This window comes from Berkeleyomyces rouxiae (genome assembly GCF_048999995.1).
Source record: "Berkeleyomyces rouxiae strain 22BRR77 chromosome Unknown BrBRR77_ptg000002l, whole genome shotgun sequence".
NCBI lineage: Eukaryota > Fungi > Ascomycota > Sordariomycetes > Microascales > Ceratocystidaceae > Berkeleyomyces > Berkeleyomyces rouxiae.
This window is the reverse complement of record NW_027396492.1, coordinates 1781312-1798010: the sequence shown is the minus strand read 5'-3', so window position 1 is coordinate 1798010 and position 16699 is coordinate 1781312. Positions and strand designations below refer to the sequence as shown.

Sequence of the window (16699 nt, the reverse complement as noted above, 5' to 3'; positions counted from 1 at the left end):
CGCACAGTCCGCCGAGGTCTTCGTGCGGCACTCCCGCTATATTGCACAACCCCATGCGCTATATACAACCTAGCGTCCGGTTTCCCGCCAGTGAGTTTTGTCCTGGACAGCCGCCTTGGTTCGGCCTGACTTAGGGCCACTCTCGCGCAGCCAAACCACCCGCTCGGAACGACAGCCACAAACTGGGGTAGAATAGGGAGGCTCAAGATGCTGCTCCCGCACAACCTGGCCACAAACTACCCGGCCCCCTTCACGGGCGCGCCTGCATCATCTCGCCCCAATTTACAGGGTGACAAGAAGACTGCAGCTGCGGCGCACCTAGCCTTGGTACGCTCCTCTTCCCCCTCGGACCTCTGGATATACACAGACGGATCCAAGCTGGGAGAGGGCCGGGTCGGCGCTGGGTGGGCGATCATTCGGGACGGGACAGTCCTGGACACGGGCAACTGCCCGATCCCTTTCCACGCCGAGGTTCATGACGCCGAGGTGATGGCCATTGCCAGAGCCCTGGAAGAAGTAGACTCGTGGGTGAAACCACAGTGCCGCAAGGTCTGGGTCTGCTCCGACAATCTCGCCGCGGTGTACCGCCTCACGACATGGGGCGCGAAGCCCGGCACCTCCGAAGAGCTTCTCCGGAGGGCCCAAACGATTTGCGCCGACTGGATTGGCCAAAGCCCTGACCACCCAGGTCCTAGACCGTGGCCAGATGGTGCCCCCGCTGTGGAAGTGATTTGGGTCCCGGGACACTCCGACGTCTGGGGCAACGAGCTCGCGGACCGACAAGCCAAGATGGGCGCCGAGAGGGCCTACACGCCCGTAGGGATGTCCCTTTCCTGGGCCCGCAGCCATTTCTGCGCCCGCATCACCACTGAGTTTCGCACCTGATGGTCGAATGAAGGTTGTGCCAACAGACCGCACCTGAGCCGACCTCTCGAGGCTCCTAAGAAGGCCTGGAAAAGCCTTCTTGACGGCACTGAGCGCAAGCTCGCCCGCGCTGTCCTGACAGCGCTTTCTGGTCACGGAGATTACGCAGACTACCACCGCCGCTTCAATCACTTGAACGCTGTGCTAACCTGCCCCCTCTGCGACGCTGAGACTACCCCGGAGCACATCTGGGCCTGCCCCCGCAACCCTCAACGGATGGCTAAGGGCTTCTTCCAGAAGCTCATAGCCACCAAGAGTGGAGCCATCTGGCTGGTATCTAAAGCAGCCAAGAGTCCTCCGGTGCTTCTAGCACACCGCCGTACGGTAACGGGAACGGACCCGCAGGAAGGGGACTCCCCAGTTCGCCCTCCACCCGACCTTCCACCGCCTGGTCCGACCCCGCCCGGGGCAGCTTAGCCTCTGGGGCCCAATCTTTTTTCGCGCAACCGTGCTGCCAACCCTCTGGCGTGAATACGCCGCCAACCCCCCTTTTTCTTATTTTGCACAAATCTTTTTATCACTACATCAGCGGTGAGGCCAGGACTCTGGGTCTTGTTTGGGGCCACGCGGACGAAGGACAGCCTCTGTGCTGGGCAGGTGGGAGACCTCCTGTCATTATACTTTGGATTGTGGGGTTTCTGTATGCATGGTTTTAGATTTTGGTTTTTGCTTCTGTTATGTAATTTTTCTGGTACTAGAAATAGTCCCCTGTCGTATGTTGAGAATCCCTCGCGAGTAGACAGGTAAATAAAGAATCAATCAAAAAAAATCTATTCATTTCTTGCACCCCGCCTCTATGATGTTGATTTTTCTTGATTATTCATTAAGAGACCGGAGCTCATTCGTAATCCATATCTCATGACACGTAGAAAAAAGAGAAAGAAAGAAACCCGAAAAATTACAAGGCGCCTTGCCTACCCAAAGCTAACGAAACAGATAAGGAAAGAAGGAAAAAGAAATAACACAGCTTTCCCCCAAAATAAAACGCAATGTATACTATACAAAATTCAAGCAAAGGAGCCATACACAGACACCTCGTCTATCGTATCCTTGGGCGCCCTTGGCCATCAACCTTGTATCGAATGGGGGAGAAATAACATTTCATGAGATGGATTTTAAACAAGAAAGTAGAAGAGGGAAAAAAAAAAAAGAGAGATATTGCCAGAGTCTAGAGTCCAGGACCCGTCTACCAGTTTTCAGAAACAGAGAGACGACTACGCCTCTTTGCCAGTATGCCGCTCGCGCTCAGTCCGTCGCGGCTGCTTTTGTGCTGGCGCAGCAGGTCCTGCTGCTGGCTGAGGCCCTGGGGACCTTCGATAGCCTGGGAGACAGCCTGTGCCGTTGGGGAGCGCAGTCTGCCTGTGGCTAGGTTCTCCTTGCTGCCCATTGGTAAGAGCCCGCCGGCGCTCTCGACGGCGCGTAGGGCACTTTCTGAGCGCCTATGGGAAACGTGTGAGAACCGCTCGGCCGAGGCTGCGGATACGGCCGTGAGAGATGGTGAGGATGGAGATGGATTGAGCTGATGAGAGTGCGGCGGCGTGTGTAGATGCGAGAGGGACTGCGAATGAGAGTGTTGGAACATGGGCGGTTGTGCTCGCTGGGGAAGATATCCTGTCTGGGATTGCGATTGGCCATGAGAGTATCCATTTCCAGATGCACTAGTGCCATTGGACATGCTTCCATGCCGGGAGTAACCACTGCCTGCTCGAGGAAGTCGTTTAGCCATGCCTGATAGTCCAGAGAGACCCGTCATAGCAGGTGATGCGAGCTCGCCACTAATCCTTCTAGGAATGCCGATGGAGCCCTCCCTACTACGGGGGCGATACGGCAGCGACTCACGATCTTGAACAGTCTTCCGCCGCGGGCTTGCACAAGCGTCTGCAAAGGGGTCACGGGATAGTCCTGCGTTGGAGGCACGATGGCGGCGCCCACCGTTTGGCGTTGGAGGCATAGAGGAGGAAGGGCTGCTCACAGAAGTTGGAGTGTAGGGACTGTTGTAGCGAGGTGCCGACTCAGCTCTTCGAATCGGTCCCCGTCCAGCACCAGTTCCATTAAGATTGATCCCAATCACACCGCCACCTCCCGAAACACCGATACTACCTCCCATGCTCATTCCTGATTGGGAAGAAGTACTTGCAGTCTCGTACGTTACCAAAGAATCGACGTGAGACCGTACAAGATCCGACGCTAAATTCCGCACCAGGACAGCGTTGTCCTTCTCGGCATGAGTCTTAACAGAGTCAAGGAGACTCTCAACCTGGCTTGAGTTAAGAGAAGTGATCCCGTCACCAGTTCCCAAGTATCCGGGATCGCAAGAATCTATGATGCTGCGCACGAGACGAAGCAGGTTTAGGCGAACAACTGCTTTCTTATGACTCAAGCGCTGCACGATTCCCGAAAACATCTCGGGATGTGCGAGGGAAAGTGCAAGAGGAGGACTCAGGCGCACAATCTTCAGCAGCGGCTCAAGAATGTTTGAATCAAAAGAGTTGATACGGTTAGTATCAAAGCAAGAGATAATAGCAGCGCTAAATTCGCCGTGCATGAGGTGGCCTTCGACATTGGCGGTCTCTTCTTGGAGCCTGGTTCGTGTTAGAATATGTAATTTTTGACAAGAATCAGATGAAAGTCAAACAAAGAACAAACTTACCACACGTGAAGAGCATCAAGAGCAGTCACCTGCCAGTACTGATCGGCTAGGAGTGAAACGTAAAAGTCAAGGCCCTTGTTCTGCCACAGATATCTCCTTGCTTTTTGACCAGAGTGTGCCATGTCGCATAGAATCGGAAGAACAAACTCCTTGGGAGGCCGCTCTGTCTTCATGATTCTAAGAAGCAGCGGAATTATACCACCCACAGCTGCTACCTCCTGGCGTTCTTTACTCAATCTGCATAGATTGAACATGGTGTTCAGGACCTGATTTGATACTTCGCGTACGTGCTTGTGGCCCCGCTTAATGCTGTAGCCAAGAAGATCAATGAGGAACTCGATGGCATCAGCAGAATGCAAAGACTCAAGGGTAGTAGAAAGCATCGATAGGTTCTTAATGAACTTCAGCATCGTGATCTGGTGTTGTGGTGACATGCGTTGGAGATCCTTGAGGACACTCTTAAGCACTTGACGGTCAGCTACCACCTCCTTGACATAGTTCTCGGCTTGTGAGAACAAATAAAAAATTCCAACAATCCGACCCTCAATTAGGCGAGAAACCTCATCCTCTCCTTCTTCGTCCAAAACGCGATGTAACACGAGAGCCAAGGGGTACAAAATTTTGCTGCGGGAGAAAATGCGGCAAAAGTCGTTTTTTGGCGTCGGGCCTTGCATATCGAAGACATTCCAGATGCCATTGACGCCAATGAGCACCAGTTCTCGCGTGCTATCGTAGTCCTCGTCTAGGAAGTCTACCAGCACATTCAACCCTCCAGCACTAACAAACATCTGGAGCGTCAAGGTTGATGTTTGGTACATCTGCCGCACGAAGGCAGCAGCTTCCAGACGAATCTCATCCGAATACTGCCGGGCTACAAACTGGGAAATGATAGGAATGCCACCAACAAAGCAAAGATTCTCTTGAATCTCAACATCGTCAAGGATAATCTGTGTATTGCCGTGTTAGTATCATGATTTGAAGTATCATGGTTCCACTGAGACAAACGTACCGCATTCACAACTCGCAGTAGCAGCAAGATCATATCTTGTCTGCTCTTCACGCTACAAGGCTCAAGAATTTCCAGGATCGGAAGCAGGCCATGAGAGCTGATGATCAGATTTTTGACCTCCGGATTCTCACACGTCATGATTAGCAGTTCCTCCGTGACATCACACAAGACATCGTCCGTTTCGGTGATCTGCAGTGACCGCACAAGTTGTTCCACTCGCTCGCAAAGCCGGGCATGGCGATCACGAGCAATGTTTGCCTCAAGATCCATCTCATCCCAGCCTGGGTCCATTGAAGCAAAGGGGTCATCTTCCTCTTCCTCGTCGCCGAGCCAAGAGCCACCAGAATGTTTCGAGAGAATCATGCGACCATCTGTAATTTCGGATCCTCGGTCGCTACCATCGTCCTTGTGGAAGCTGTCCTCGAGCCCAACAATGTCCGAAAAGTCTTCCTCGCCATCATTCTCTGCAAACTTTTGGATTTCAACCTGTAGTCTAGGTCTCCGGGTTGGTGCATTAGACTGTATTTCAGGCTGGGCAGTGCTGCGCTGTATTTTGTTATTTACAGGGGTATCTGGGACGGACTTGGGGAATTCGGCAAGGTCGGATGGATGGAAAAGCTGTGGTGTATCACCCTGATGCTTCCCACGCTTGACAGCAAGATGCAGGCCCCGGTTGAAAGCCGCATCGTCACCAACAAATAAGTCCGAGTAATCGTCGACTTGTCTTTCTCTAAGTGCCAAATCTATCTTTTGGGGGGGATCAAACTTGGCGTGCTTGATTGGTGACCGTGGACGTGAGCTTCGCGAGCGATTCCTAATGTTCTCTTTTCTGGGGGGGTCATCAGGTTCCGGGGAGTTCTCCTGGTACTTAGCCAGGATGTGTCCAACAGGCCGAATAGTCTGGTCCTGGAAGTTGTCACTCAAGTCAGACATGTACTTTTGTTGAGGGGGCCCTTTGATGGTCAATAAATCACCATCTAAATCATCATCAAAAGATGCACCGTCAATAGAGGCAAAGGCCTTGAGTCTATCGCTAGATAGGAGCCCTCCAAAATTGTCTTGTGGTTTGAGACGCGTCAATTGAAGTGCAGTTGGCGATATGGCAGTCGCAAAATCGTCATCCCAGTTGTCATCGTCATGCAGCTCTGGTGAACGGAAGGCTTCAGTCAGTTGCTGTCGCGGTTTTGCAAGACTAAGAGGGCCACCTTTAACTGGCGTTATTCCGTTTTCTTTAAGCCTTGGAGGCGGCGCAGACGGCGGTCCTCCTCCATCAGATCCTATTGACGTTCTCAAGGGGGCGTCTGAAGATTGGAGTGCCTTGTTCCATTGCTTGACTTCTTCTACGGCTTGGCTGAAGTTGGAGGGTGCTTTTGAAATCTGAGGCTCGCTCTTTCTACAGCCAATAATCCAGGCATGTCTGAGGAGCTTGCGCGCAGTGACTCTCAGGTTGGGATCTTTTTGAAAGCATTGCATGAGAAAATCCCGGGCAGCCTAGAAACAACCATGGTTAGCTTCAGTTACGTAAATAATCAGAGCAATTTTGGTAGGGTGCAAAGACTTACAGGAGAGATGCCTTCGGGCAGTGGTGGATGATCGTCATTGACAATGGCAAAAAGTGCTGGCATGGCTGCCAGATTGTGGTAAGGTGGTCGTCCTTGGAGCAGCTCAATCACCGTGCATCCCACACTCCAGATATCCGAAGCAGGAGAGGCCCCAGAAAGCTGTATGATTTCAGGTGCCATCCAGTAAGGGGTTCCCACGACCTGTGCTTCTTTGTCTTGGCCGCTGGCGAGTGTGCTCGTTGACACACCAAAGTCGGCCAGCTTGACAGTGCCATCTTTGGTGGTGAGAATGTTTGCGCCCTTGATATCCCGATGAATGACACCCTGGTCGTGTAGATACTGTAAGCCCTGGAGTACCTGGGTCATGTAGACTCCGACCAAATTCTCTGGAAACTTCCCGTATGCCTTGCATATCGAGTGCAATGAGCCATTTTCGCAGTATTCGAGTATGATATTGAGACAGTCGGTTGATTTGACGAAGCCAATGTACTTGACGATGTTGTCATGCTATCATGATGGAGTAAGCACAAGGTTCCAGCTGTGTAAATTGCAGGCAGATGAAGGGTGTTTGCACTTACGTGAAGATTTTTGAGGAGGTCGATTTCAGACTAAAGCCTATACATTAGTACTTGCATGTGGTTATTCCTGGCGTTGGGCCCATGAGACATACCTCAATCATGCGAAGCTCGCTCTTGGGCAGATTCCCAAGCTTGATCTGCTTGACAGCAACAGCCTCGCCGGTGCCCCAGTTGAAGGCCTTGTAGACCGAGCCAAAGGCGCCCTTTCCCAGACATTCTCCCAGCCTCTGCTAGATGGTTAGTATTGCTACGCATCTAGGTCTGGGGTAGACAATACTTGCATAGTCTTTCAGTCCAGGATCTTGTACTGCGGAGGTCTCCCGCATCTTTTCCCTCCGCGGGGTACCCTGGCGGTCTGGCCGAGAAGCCACAGCCGCCACTCTGGCATTAGGAGGATATTGGCGGTCAGCCTTGATAGCAGTGCCGGTTGAAGGCGGGCTACTAGCCATGACTAGGCCTTGTTTGGCGGGCGATTGTGTTTACGGGTGTTGTGTGGGTTTGTGGGCAGTCGTTTGCTTGATTGTTTGGTTGCCTGGAGTTTGAAGGAGAGGCGTGGGATATCGGACAGAGAGTTGGAAAAATTGCAGCGGCACCCAGAGGAGATTGATAAGGTGTTTGTAGATGGACGGGATTTGATGCTGACACCAGGCAACGGATGGCAGCCTCCTTGGAGCCTATTCCAACGGTGTTTGCTGCCTTGGACGTTTAGACGTCCACACAGAAACTGCAGATAGGCGGCAGTCAGTGACGGTATAGGGTGGGATTGGATGGATGTGCGCATGTGAGATGGACGCCCAAGTACTAAAGGATGAGTTGCGTCTAGCCAACTACTGTCCGCGGGTTTTGCGTAGATGTCTGTCGGTCTGTATGTGTGCGACGGCAGGACAGCTGGCCAAGTTATCAACAGCGGGCAATCTTCGACGTCGTCTCGCTTTCGAGGTCGTGCCGGGGGTTTGTTGTGTCCAATTACGTGTCGTTATCGCGGCCCACTACATATCGCGGCTGCTGGAGAGTGCAAAAAGCCCGTCGCAGTAGTTTTTTGGCAGTGCCGTCAAGGTCGTGCGTGGTCGTGGGAAGAAAGGCTCCCGACGGGGTTTTATCGCATGTCGCAGGGCGGGATGGCAATGACACGAGGGGGGGATGTGAGAGAAAAGATGAGTCGAGAGAATGGCTTGTTTCTAGAGGCTTGGGATCTTGTTCCAGAATCACGACGCGCCAAAGAAAAAGTAACGATGGGTGGGTGTCTGTTATCGAGAGCTTTGAGGGGAAAAAACCAAGAGGAAAAAAAGGCGGAGAATCTACCCACGAGGCGATCAAATGTCGGAGTAGCGAACAAGGTACAAGCAGGTACAGAATCACAGCCCACGTAGCTAGAGAGTGGTTGTGGCACGATATCGACAAGTCCAAGCATTCAAATTTGTAAATAATACCGTCCTCTCACAATCTTTCTTCTATAGACACACTCTAATACAACTAGCATCTACGCATCTGCCAATCCTTCTCCAATTCCACCTCGCATACCATCCTCCCCTTGCCGCCATCTTCGCCCTCTTGTTTCTGTTCTGTTCTGTTGTTGTTATTTGTTTACTCGTGCACCCTTCATCATGGCGATCTTGTTGACATAAGCTCGATGGGGCTTAAAACAACTCTTCTTCGTGCTATTCCGTTTCGCATCCTTCCACTTCCCTCCCGCTCGTTCTCGTCTCTTATTTCCCCTCTGTCCTCTTCTTTGCATTAAGCCAACGTGTCAGGCCCTGGAAGCGTTCAGCAAGCCGTTAGATATCCATCGTCTTCGTTCGTTCCTAGCAGCATCCATCTTGATCTTGCTTGCCCTAGATCGTTCTTGAATCTTTTGGGCTGCTGCCCCTTACGCTATGCCCCTCTGCTATTTTCTCTCGCAGCATCAGCCAGCGCTGTGACTGCTAATGATGGTCCCAAGGGGTCATGTCCCCTCCAAAACACTAGTTACCACAACTCTTCGGCATGTCTACATGGTCATTCGAACCCTGATTACAAATTGTAACTAACTAGTCCACTAACTGGTTAATTGAAATAGTTAGTCAGTTATCACACATAGTTTCAGCATGTCTGTCCTTCGAGGCGAATCTTCAAATTCTCACCCATAAAATAAGCATCCGATAAAAAACACCTGCTTTTCCATGCTCCCTTTCCAAAATTCCAACCATCATGTACCAAGAACCAAAACGCCCTCATGATCAGAAACAATGACGTGCGGTAATCAAAAAGCGAATAAATCCCCAACGTAGCCACTCGTTTCCCATAGTATCGACTGGATACTAGGCAACAAGTCCCCCTTCTCTAGGCCGTGTCAAATGAGGTCAGCCAGAGAAAGGTTGTCATCGTGCAACTGGCCATCGCTCATCTGATGACGATTTCTAACATCCCCAGACCCCTCTTCAGGCTGAAACAGAGGTGCTCTCCCATGGAGGACGATAAAGCCTGTGAGCATGTTAGGAAATCAGCCCATCATAGCTCCAATTTTCATGAGCGTACTCACTCCAAAGATCAAGAGCGCGCTCATATCTCTGGTTGCGCCGCTGCTGGTGATACAGACGTTGGGTGTGAGTCTGACTGCTATCCTGGCCCTCTTCACCTTCATCGTCGTCGCCGCCGTCTGATCCGCTGCTCATTAATTCAGGCACCCAGGACTGCAAACTTCCGGAATATGAATCATCAAATCTAGCTGCCAATGCACGTGTCGATGCATGAAGCGGTGACCTATTCCTGGCGATAGATGTGTGACCGTTGTCTTGATCCTGTTGTAATAATCTTTCGCGGCTGCGAATTAGCGGTTCGAATGGCATGGGTTGCAAAGAAAAATCGCTCGCATATCGTGAAGCAGCCTGAGAAGTGGACATCGTTCCTGATGGGTTTCCACTCTCAGAGATCTGATTTGTCCTTGTATGGGGCCTCTGTGTGTCACTTGGCATAGTAGTGACTATCTGCTCCCACTGGGCATCATCAATTTCCGGTGACAGTGTAGGTTCTCGGTAGATGTCGCTAGGGTCCACTGTTCCCTGGAGTTCATCAAACTCGGGAGTGAATTCGACCAGCGAGGTTGTAGATGTGTTTCGATCGCGAGAGCGAGAATCGTGGAGCAAGTGTGAGGGATCTCTCGATCGAACCCGGTAGGGCTCTGATGGTCTGACATCACGCATTGACCATGATGATGATGCTATAGAGCGGCGACTTGGTGTTGGCACATCTGTTCGACTAGAATTCAGGAGCCCGAGCCCCAAGGCCCGCGGGAGTCTCGGTCGGTCGGAAGACGTATTGGTTGTGTTTGAATTGCCCCGCTGACTCAGAGGTATCGCCATCTCGCCCAGAACCTGGTTGAGGCGATTTCTGCGCTCGCGAGTTCTTTCGGCGCGGCTGAGGCGGCGACCGACTCCAGAGTTGATGCATTGCGCATTTGTTTCCTTTTGATCGGCGGGAGCCTGAGCTTCAAATGGTTCAACAAATAAACTAACACCACAGAATCATTGTGTTAGTTAACAATGTCATATCACCACTTGACATGTGAGAGCCGACTGAGACTGGGACTTGCCGAGCATTAGAATGTCAAGTGGTTCAAAGCGCGGCTTGTTAAGGCTCGAGTATCGATTCAACTACACATTCCAAGGTTGCAGGTTCCCAGTAGCAGTTTGGACAGAGTAAAAATGGCCATCGCGATTAAATCGGGCGCGAGCTGGTGTTTGTTTCGCATTTCTTCTATTCCAGGAAAGCCCTCACGGCAGTGGCTTTGTCCCAGTGTCCACCATGCTCTCGTAAAGCTTGTCGTAGATGTATCGGGTCGGTGTAGATTCTTCATAGAACCATAATAGATGTGGATGCATTATCTAAGGACTTACGGAAGGCCCATCGCGATAAATTATAGGCCGTTGTCGCGTAAAGCTTGAACGGGAGTTCTGGATGCGAGAAGGATGTAAAGTGATCGGCAGAATGCAAGCAGAGTGGTAAACCGGAACTAATTCGAATCTGTGGTAGATGAATGCTCAATGTCGTTGGAAATCCCGCGTTTGCTACGCTGTTGCAATGAATACAATCGGAAGGAAAAAGTAAGGGGAAAAGGTTGAGAAAATACACGCTGCCAAACGGTGATACACGACCTGCACATTAGTAGCCAGTAGTTGGCCACTTTTTTTCCGCAAGCTCTTGTGACAGCGTTCTCTTCGCTGATTGGACAAGACAAGACCTGGGTATTATGTGTTGACGAGTGGAGAATAAGTGTTTTCAGATTTTCAGTGCTAAATATGGTGACGGGTGCATGGAAAAAGAGGTTCTGCTCCTGCAATTATAGCACCCAACGACTGCTGTAGTTACATAGTGGTAACAACCATTATGGAGGCGCTTGGCCAGCAGCTTCCTAAACGGGGGTATAGGCTGTAGCCAGGGTCTACTCTGTTGTTCATTCTTGTTTTTAACCCTATGAAGAACTACTTGAAATCAAGATACCCATGACAAAGCCCTTTGAGACGTTGAAAGCAGCATGAAAAAAAGGAATAGCTGGCAATATGTTATGTAGCCAAGATATGTGTAGCTATCTGAGTGAGTTTCTTCACAGGCAAAGCCGGAAAATCTGTTGCCTTACTTTGAAATCCCCGGAAGCGCATGAATGAATTATTTAGCGTCTACCTGCTGTGATGATTTTACCGAAAGCGCCTTGCCGGAAGCGTTGTTGTTGTTTATTTTTACGCCGTGTGCCAGGATTCACTGGTCGAATGGGCGTCACAGGCGGCTATTCCACCTGTGAGAAGAGTATAACTATGAAAAGAGCAGGTCTACACCTGAACGAAGAAAAAAAACAACTGGAACATGGAGGCTCGCAACCTCCAAAGCGACCCTAAAGTCACCCCGATGGTCCCAGACCGGAAGCGCCGTTCCGGAGTTGGATATTTAGCTGCAAATATCGGGCGTCTGGTCACAACAAGCCCTGGTTGCACAATTGGTTAGTGCGTTGGACTTTTACGAAGACCGCAAGGTCGCTTAAACGGTCATCCAAAGGTTGCGGGTTCGAGTCCCGCCTGGGGCGTCCAAACCTTCGGATCGAAGTTGATCCGAAGCCTTTTTTTCTTTTCATCGGTGATGTCATTTGCTTTTTTTTCTAGTGTACTGAAAATATTCCGGGCGTGAAACTGCTTCAATCGAGCCTAAAATCATATAAAAGTATGCATGGCTCACCCCACGTCCACATGCATTTCTGCCAGCCTTCCAGCTCCTTGTCAATTACGCCGAATTGTTTTGAGTGTGGTCACATCATAGTTAAAAACAAGTTTATTCAGGGGTCCACTCCTGCTTATTTTCTCAAAGCTTCTCTTGGTTGGCCGCCCCCGCTTCCCTGGTTGTCAAAAAGTTTCGCAAGGTGACGTCCATGCTTCCTTTGTCTCGAACCATCAGAGTGTAAACCTGGCCATACTATAAGACCATTTGCATTCATTGTGAGTTTCATGGTTCTTGATGTTATGCACAAGATCGGGGATTGCGGGGTTGGTAGCTGGTTCCTTGCTACCCCAATTGTCCTAGTCACTTGACAGAATCTCATAAAGCTCAGACAGGCGGCACTCTGCCTTTTCCATCCGGTTTTCCTCTCTTCTACCTCTTCACATCTGCCCAACTACTCTCCATTGCCCTTCTTACTTCTCACTTACATCTTTCCCCAGCTCTTCCAATTCTATTTTCAAGGCCCCTCTCTCTCTAGTCCCAGTCCCCTTACCTTCCGCTTCTCCCTTGCTACTCGCTACAATGGCTGGCCGGGCTCAAACTATACGCCTCGGCCTCTCCCGCATGGAGCGCCTCTATGATGCTAATTCGCAGTCGTGGAAGGCACTTCATGTTGCTGGTACCAATGGCAAAGGAAGCATTTGCGCGTACCTGTCTGCCCTCTGCTCGTCTTCTCAGATCACCCACGGCCGGTTTACCTCGCCATTTGTCCACCACCCCAGCGACTCGATACACATCAATGGCAAGCCAATCTCCATTACAGAATACTCGGAGCACGAAAAGTCCATACGGCACCACCCCGGCTTCAAAGGCGACCCGCCCTCGCCATTCGAGATGATGACACTGGTTGCCTTTAGAGCGTTCGCCGAGAACAAGGTGGCGTACGGTGTGGTCGAAACTGGCATGGGTGGGCGCCTAGACTCGACAAACGTAATGCGCAAAAAGGCCGTCAACATTTTCTCCAAAATCGACATGGACCACAATCAATTCCTAGGGAGCAACATCCTAGCCATTGCGGCGGAGAAGTCGGGGATTATCACTACGCCAGGAACACCATGCATCGTTGACGATACGAGTGATTATCATGTTTTGGATGTTATTGCGCACAAAGCGCAGGAGATGCAAGCCCCGCTTCACCTTATCTCTGATAGCACAGCCCTCATGAGCCTATTGCGGCGCGAATGCCCCAAACACAAGTTTGCTCCCCACGAAGTGACGAACCTGACCTGTGCCCTGTTGGCCTTCATAAAGGTCTTCCCCCAGGCCTTATCGCTAGATGAGATTCCTGCACTTCTACCTAAGCTGGCTAGAACCCGCATGCCAGGCCGTCTGCAGAAGTTGGACATCAGCCACAGGATATCGAAGCGGGCGGAACCAATCCTTCTGGATGGAGCTCACAACATGGCTGGGGTACAGGCCTTGAGCACGTATGTTGCCCATGGCCTCCGCAATGACGAGCCTGTCACATGGGTTGTGAGCTTGTCCAGCCCCAGGGATGAGGAGGCCCTTGAGTTAATTCGCGCTCTGGTGCAAGACCGTGACAGCATCGTTTTCACCGAATACGGTAGCCGCTCTTCCGAGCTTGAGCGTGCCTCGCGGCCTGATAGCATCTCCGCCCATTCCCTTAAAGCCCGCTGCGAGAGACGCATTCTGCCCGAGGACAGAATACATGCTGAGCCCGACATTACCAAGGCTTTGCAACTTGCCAGCGATATCTCTCAGAACGGGCCCATGGTGGTTACAGGAAGTCTGTACCTCGGGTCTGAAATCCTGAACTGGCATCAGGCATGAGAGGAGGCGTAAGGTGAACCAGACATCCTTCCGTTTATTGTCCTTTCCCCAGACCTAAACCTGAACTCGACGATTCTTCAAATGCGGGGGTCCTATTTATCAACGCTTTTATGGACCCCTAGATATGGACCGATGCGGATCAAAGCTCATTTTGTTTTCATTTTCTGCTCATACGATAATTTCAGAATCCTACACATACTAGCATCTTTAGCCCCAGATTCAAGCTTCAACACATACGTCGAATGGCGACAATTTACCCCCACTTATACTGGAAATATAAATTATCATTTATTCCCAAACATTTGATTACCTTGATTTACTCTCTGTCTCCTGGCTCATCCTAATCGCTGCAATCGTGCAATAGCTATCGCCATAAGGAATCCCACAGCTTCGCTTTCGCCGAAGAGGCAACGTAAACCCAACGATGCCTTCCCACCTGGTAGTCGTTTGCTGCCATGGGATCTGGACCGGCGGGTCTTCGGCCGGCTTCAGCGAAGATGAATGGCTGATTGCCCCATTCCAAAAGGGAGAGACGCCGACGTTTATTGAGCACATAAAAGCCGGGCTCAAGTGTATTGCATGTGACTCTGATGCTGTGCTGTATTTTTCCGGGTACGTTATGTTGTATATTCGCGCATTTCGTTGTTGGTGGATCCAGATTTGAGCCGCCTTGAATCCTAAACTGACTTTGTCTATGTTTATCCTTGTGCAGAGGCCCTACACGTCAAGAAGTTCGACTATCCGAAGCGCAGAGCTACTGCAACCTCGCTGTCAAGAATTCATTTTTCTCTGTTTTCTCCCCCGCCGATTGTGCTACCAATAGAATCACCGCCGATAAAGAAGCTTTGCTCTCACGCATTCACGTCGAGGAACGTGCCCTCGACTCTTACTATAACATCGTATTCTGCCTCACTGCCTTCTACGCCCGGTACGGGGTCTGGCCAACCAAGTTAACCATTGTATCACATGCCTTTAAAAAGCCACGTCTTATCAATCACCACTGCCAAGCCATTGGCTTTCCCCTGGACCGTGTTGACTTTGTAGGCATTGATCCGCCGGGAATGGCCAGCGGAGGAGACAACCAATTGGGCATGCAAGGAGTCGGGCTTGCTCTTAATCTGTGGGGATTGGACCCGCATGGAGTTGGAGGAGAGTTGGCGGGGAAGCGACAGCGTAGAAATCCATGGGGGGTATCCCAGTGTTTATTTTTGGATGCTGGGGACTATCAACGCAGTGGTCTAGCTATCACGACATTGCCGGATGGCCAAGAGCACGTCGATGATAGTGCTGAGCGGCCATGGTAACGTGTATTGGAAAGACATTGGGTTGGGAATCTACATCTTTGGTTTTGCTCTCGTCTCTTTGTAAGGACCCGTTTTCATGACATCACATAGAAATTCCAATGAATCTAGAACCATTGGCCCTGTAAACACATGGCCGGCCTCCTCATAAACCTTTTGGTTGAGCGTCACAGCATCACAGCCATCCCATGATGCGATAGCCTGGGAAAGAAAGTCCAGGAATGGCTTGCTCATGGAGTACGGCACGAGCTTATCTTGTCCGCCAAACGTAACCAGAACCTTTTTCCCGCCTAGGGCGGCCAAAAGAGTCCGCGAGATGTTCTGCCTGTCACTGTCATTGACGGAATGGATGCCTGCCAATATTTCTTTGGTGCCAAAGAGAATTCCGCGAGGGTCGTACTTGCAGCATTCGGCTACAAGATCCGGAGGGAAATGTTTGCCGCCAAGGAATGTTGCACCGTCACTAGCAAGATCGTAGGTAGAGAGTTTTGTGCGCCGTGCGCGATCTTTCATGAGACCTAACACCTTGTTAGCTGGCTAGTTCAAGGACGAAATGAGGGTTGCGGCTTAGAGTTACGCATAAAGTCGGGACAGCCAACAATGGCTACACCAGCCGTGACGCGGGGGTCTCTAAACAGCGTCTGCCAAGTTGTGTGGCCACCAAGGCTTTTGCCCAGGATCATGTGCTGGTCAATTCTGCTTCCGCTTTTGGCCATCTCCTCCGGGAACAAATAGCCCTCTACGACATCAATCAGACTCATGGTGTCTGTGACCATGCCCACTATGCTCCCCACCATGTCCTGGGCATGTGTTTCGTTTCCGTCTCGCCATGCTTTGTTGGCGCTCTTATCAATCAGACGCGAGCCGTGGTTACGCTGGTCAAAGGCTAGACATACCACAGCCCGATCTTGACTCTCGGGCAGTGCTGTCCAAGTGGCAACCATGCGGTTGGCGAAGTCTGTCATGTGACTCTTGTCGCGAGTCCGGGCATGGTGCAGCCATAGGAGAGAATATTGAGCAGCAGAGGGCGATATTTCGTTAAGGCCGTACACATCGACGGCCAAACCAGCCATTATCATGGTGCGCTTGGATGCGCTAGCAACGGGGGGCAGCTCTGACGTCATTGTATCGGATAGGTGATGTGCGCCACGTAGGCGTACAGGGTTGGTATAAAATTAAAAGGGAGGGGGGGCTGATTGCCACAGCAGCGATTTGGAAAGCGAGGAGGCCGAGTATAGTTACCTGACTGTGTACACACAACTTGCTTTTCGTTCCTTGGGTGAAGTAACTTGATTTATGATAAACAGAGGCTCGAATAAGCGCAAGCTGCCAAGTTTGCGGTTCCGTGGAGCCCCGCATTAGGCTGTGGAAATGCATGCTGAATGCATGCTGCTTTAGTAAGCATGAAAGAAAACAACCGATTGGCTCGCTGCACAAAGTCTGAGATCGTCACATATGTATGTACATACAATGTAAGCCGTCAGTAAGCGCCTCATCAAGGCGAGCGCTGTATGCAAGTAAGTGCTGGGCTCCTAGTTTTGTCAGGCGACAACTAGACCTCAAGACTCATATTTTTCGTCAACACGACTATCAGAGGGTCAAATGCGAAGATCCAACTACTATCCACGACTGGTTTCGGCGCG

At 51.0% G+C, this 16699-nt stretch overlaps 5 protein-coding genes across 5 annotated transcripts; 2 read left to right on the top strand and 3 right to left on the bottom strand.

Annotated features, from left to right (window-relative positions):
- Positions 1-53: 53 nt before the first annotated feature.
- On the top strand, positions 54-1341 carry BROUX77_002041 (uncharacterized protein; the record flags this gene model as incomplete). Its single annotated transcript, XM_073746538.1, has 3 exons — positions 54-90; positions 176-824; positions 912-1341. The coding sequence occupies 3 exons, from the start codon at positions 54-56 to the stop codon at positions 1339-1341; spliced, it is 1116 nt and encodes a 371-aa protein (XP_073607123.1).
- A 769-nt stretch (positions 1342-2110) lies between these two features.
- BROUX77_002040 (uncharacterized protein) lies at positions 2111-7172 on the bottom strand (the record flags this gene model as incomplete). The annotated part of the gene is made up of 7 exons (XM_073746537.1): positions 2111-3506; positions 3575-4521; positions 4584-6074; positions 6146-6652; positions 6724-6753; positions 6816-6953; positions 7005-7172. The coding sequence occupies 7 exons, from the start codon at positions 7170-7172 to the stop codon at positions 2111-2113; spliced, it is 4677 nt and encodes a 1558-aa protein (XP_073607122.1).
- A 1880-nt stretch (positions 7173-9052) lies between these two features.
- BROUX77_002039 (uncharacterized protein) lies at positions 9053-10606 on the bottom strand (the record flags this gene model as incomplete). Its single annotated transcript, XM_073746536.1, has 3 exons — positions 9053-9183; positions 9242-10209; positions 10596-10606. 3 exons carry the CDS (start codon positions 10604-10606, stop codon positions 9053-9055), a joined length of 1110 nt encoding a protein of 369 aa, XP_073607121.1.
- A 1880-nt stretch (positions 10607-12486) lies between these two features.
- On the top strand, positions 12487-13755 carry BROUX77_002038 (uncharacterized protein; the record flags this gene model as incomplete). The annotated part of the gene is made up of 1 exon (XM_073746534.1): positions 12487-13755. One exon carries the CDS (start codon positions 12487-12489, stop codon positions 13753-13755), a length of 1269 nt encoding a protein of 422 aa, XP_073607120.1.
- A 1334-nt stretch (positions 13756-15089) lies between these two features.
- Positions 15090-16180, bottom strand: BROUX77_002037 (uncharacterized protein; the record flags this gene model as incomplete). The annotated part of the gene is made up of 2 exons (XM_073746533.1): positions 15090-15574; positions 15634-16180. 2 exons carry the CDS (start codon positions 16178-16180, stop codon positions 15090-15092), a joined length of 1032 nt encoding a protein of 343 aa, XP_073607119.1.
- Positions 16181-16699: the final 519 nt, after the last annotated feature.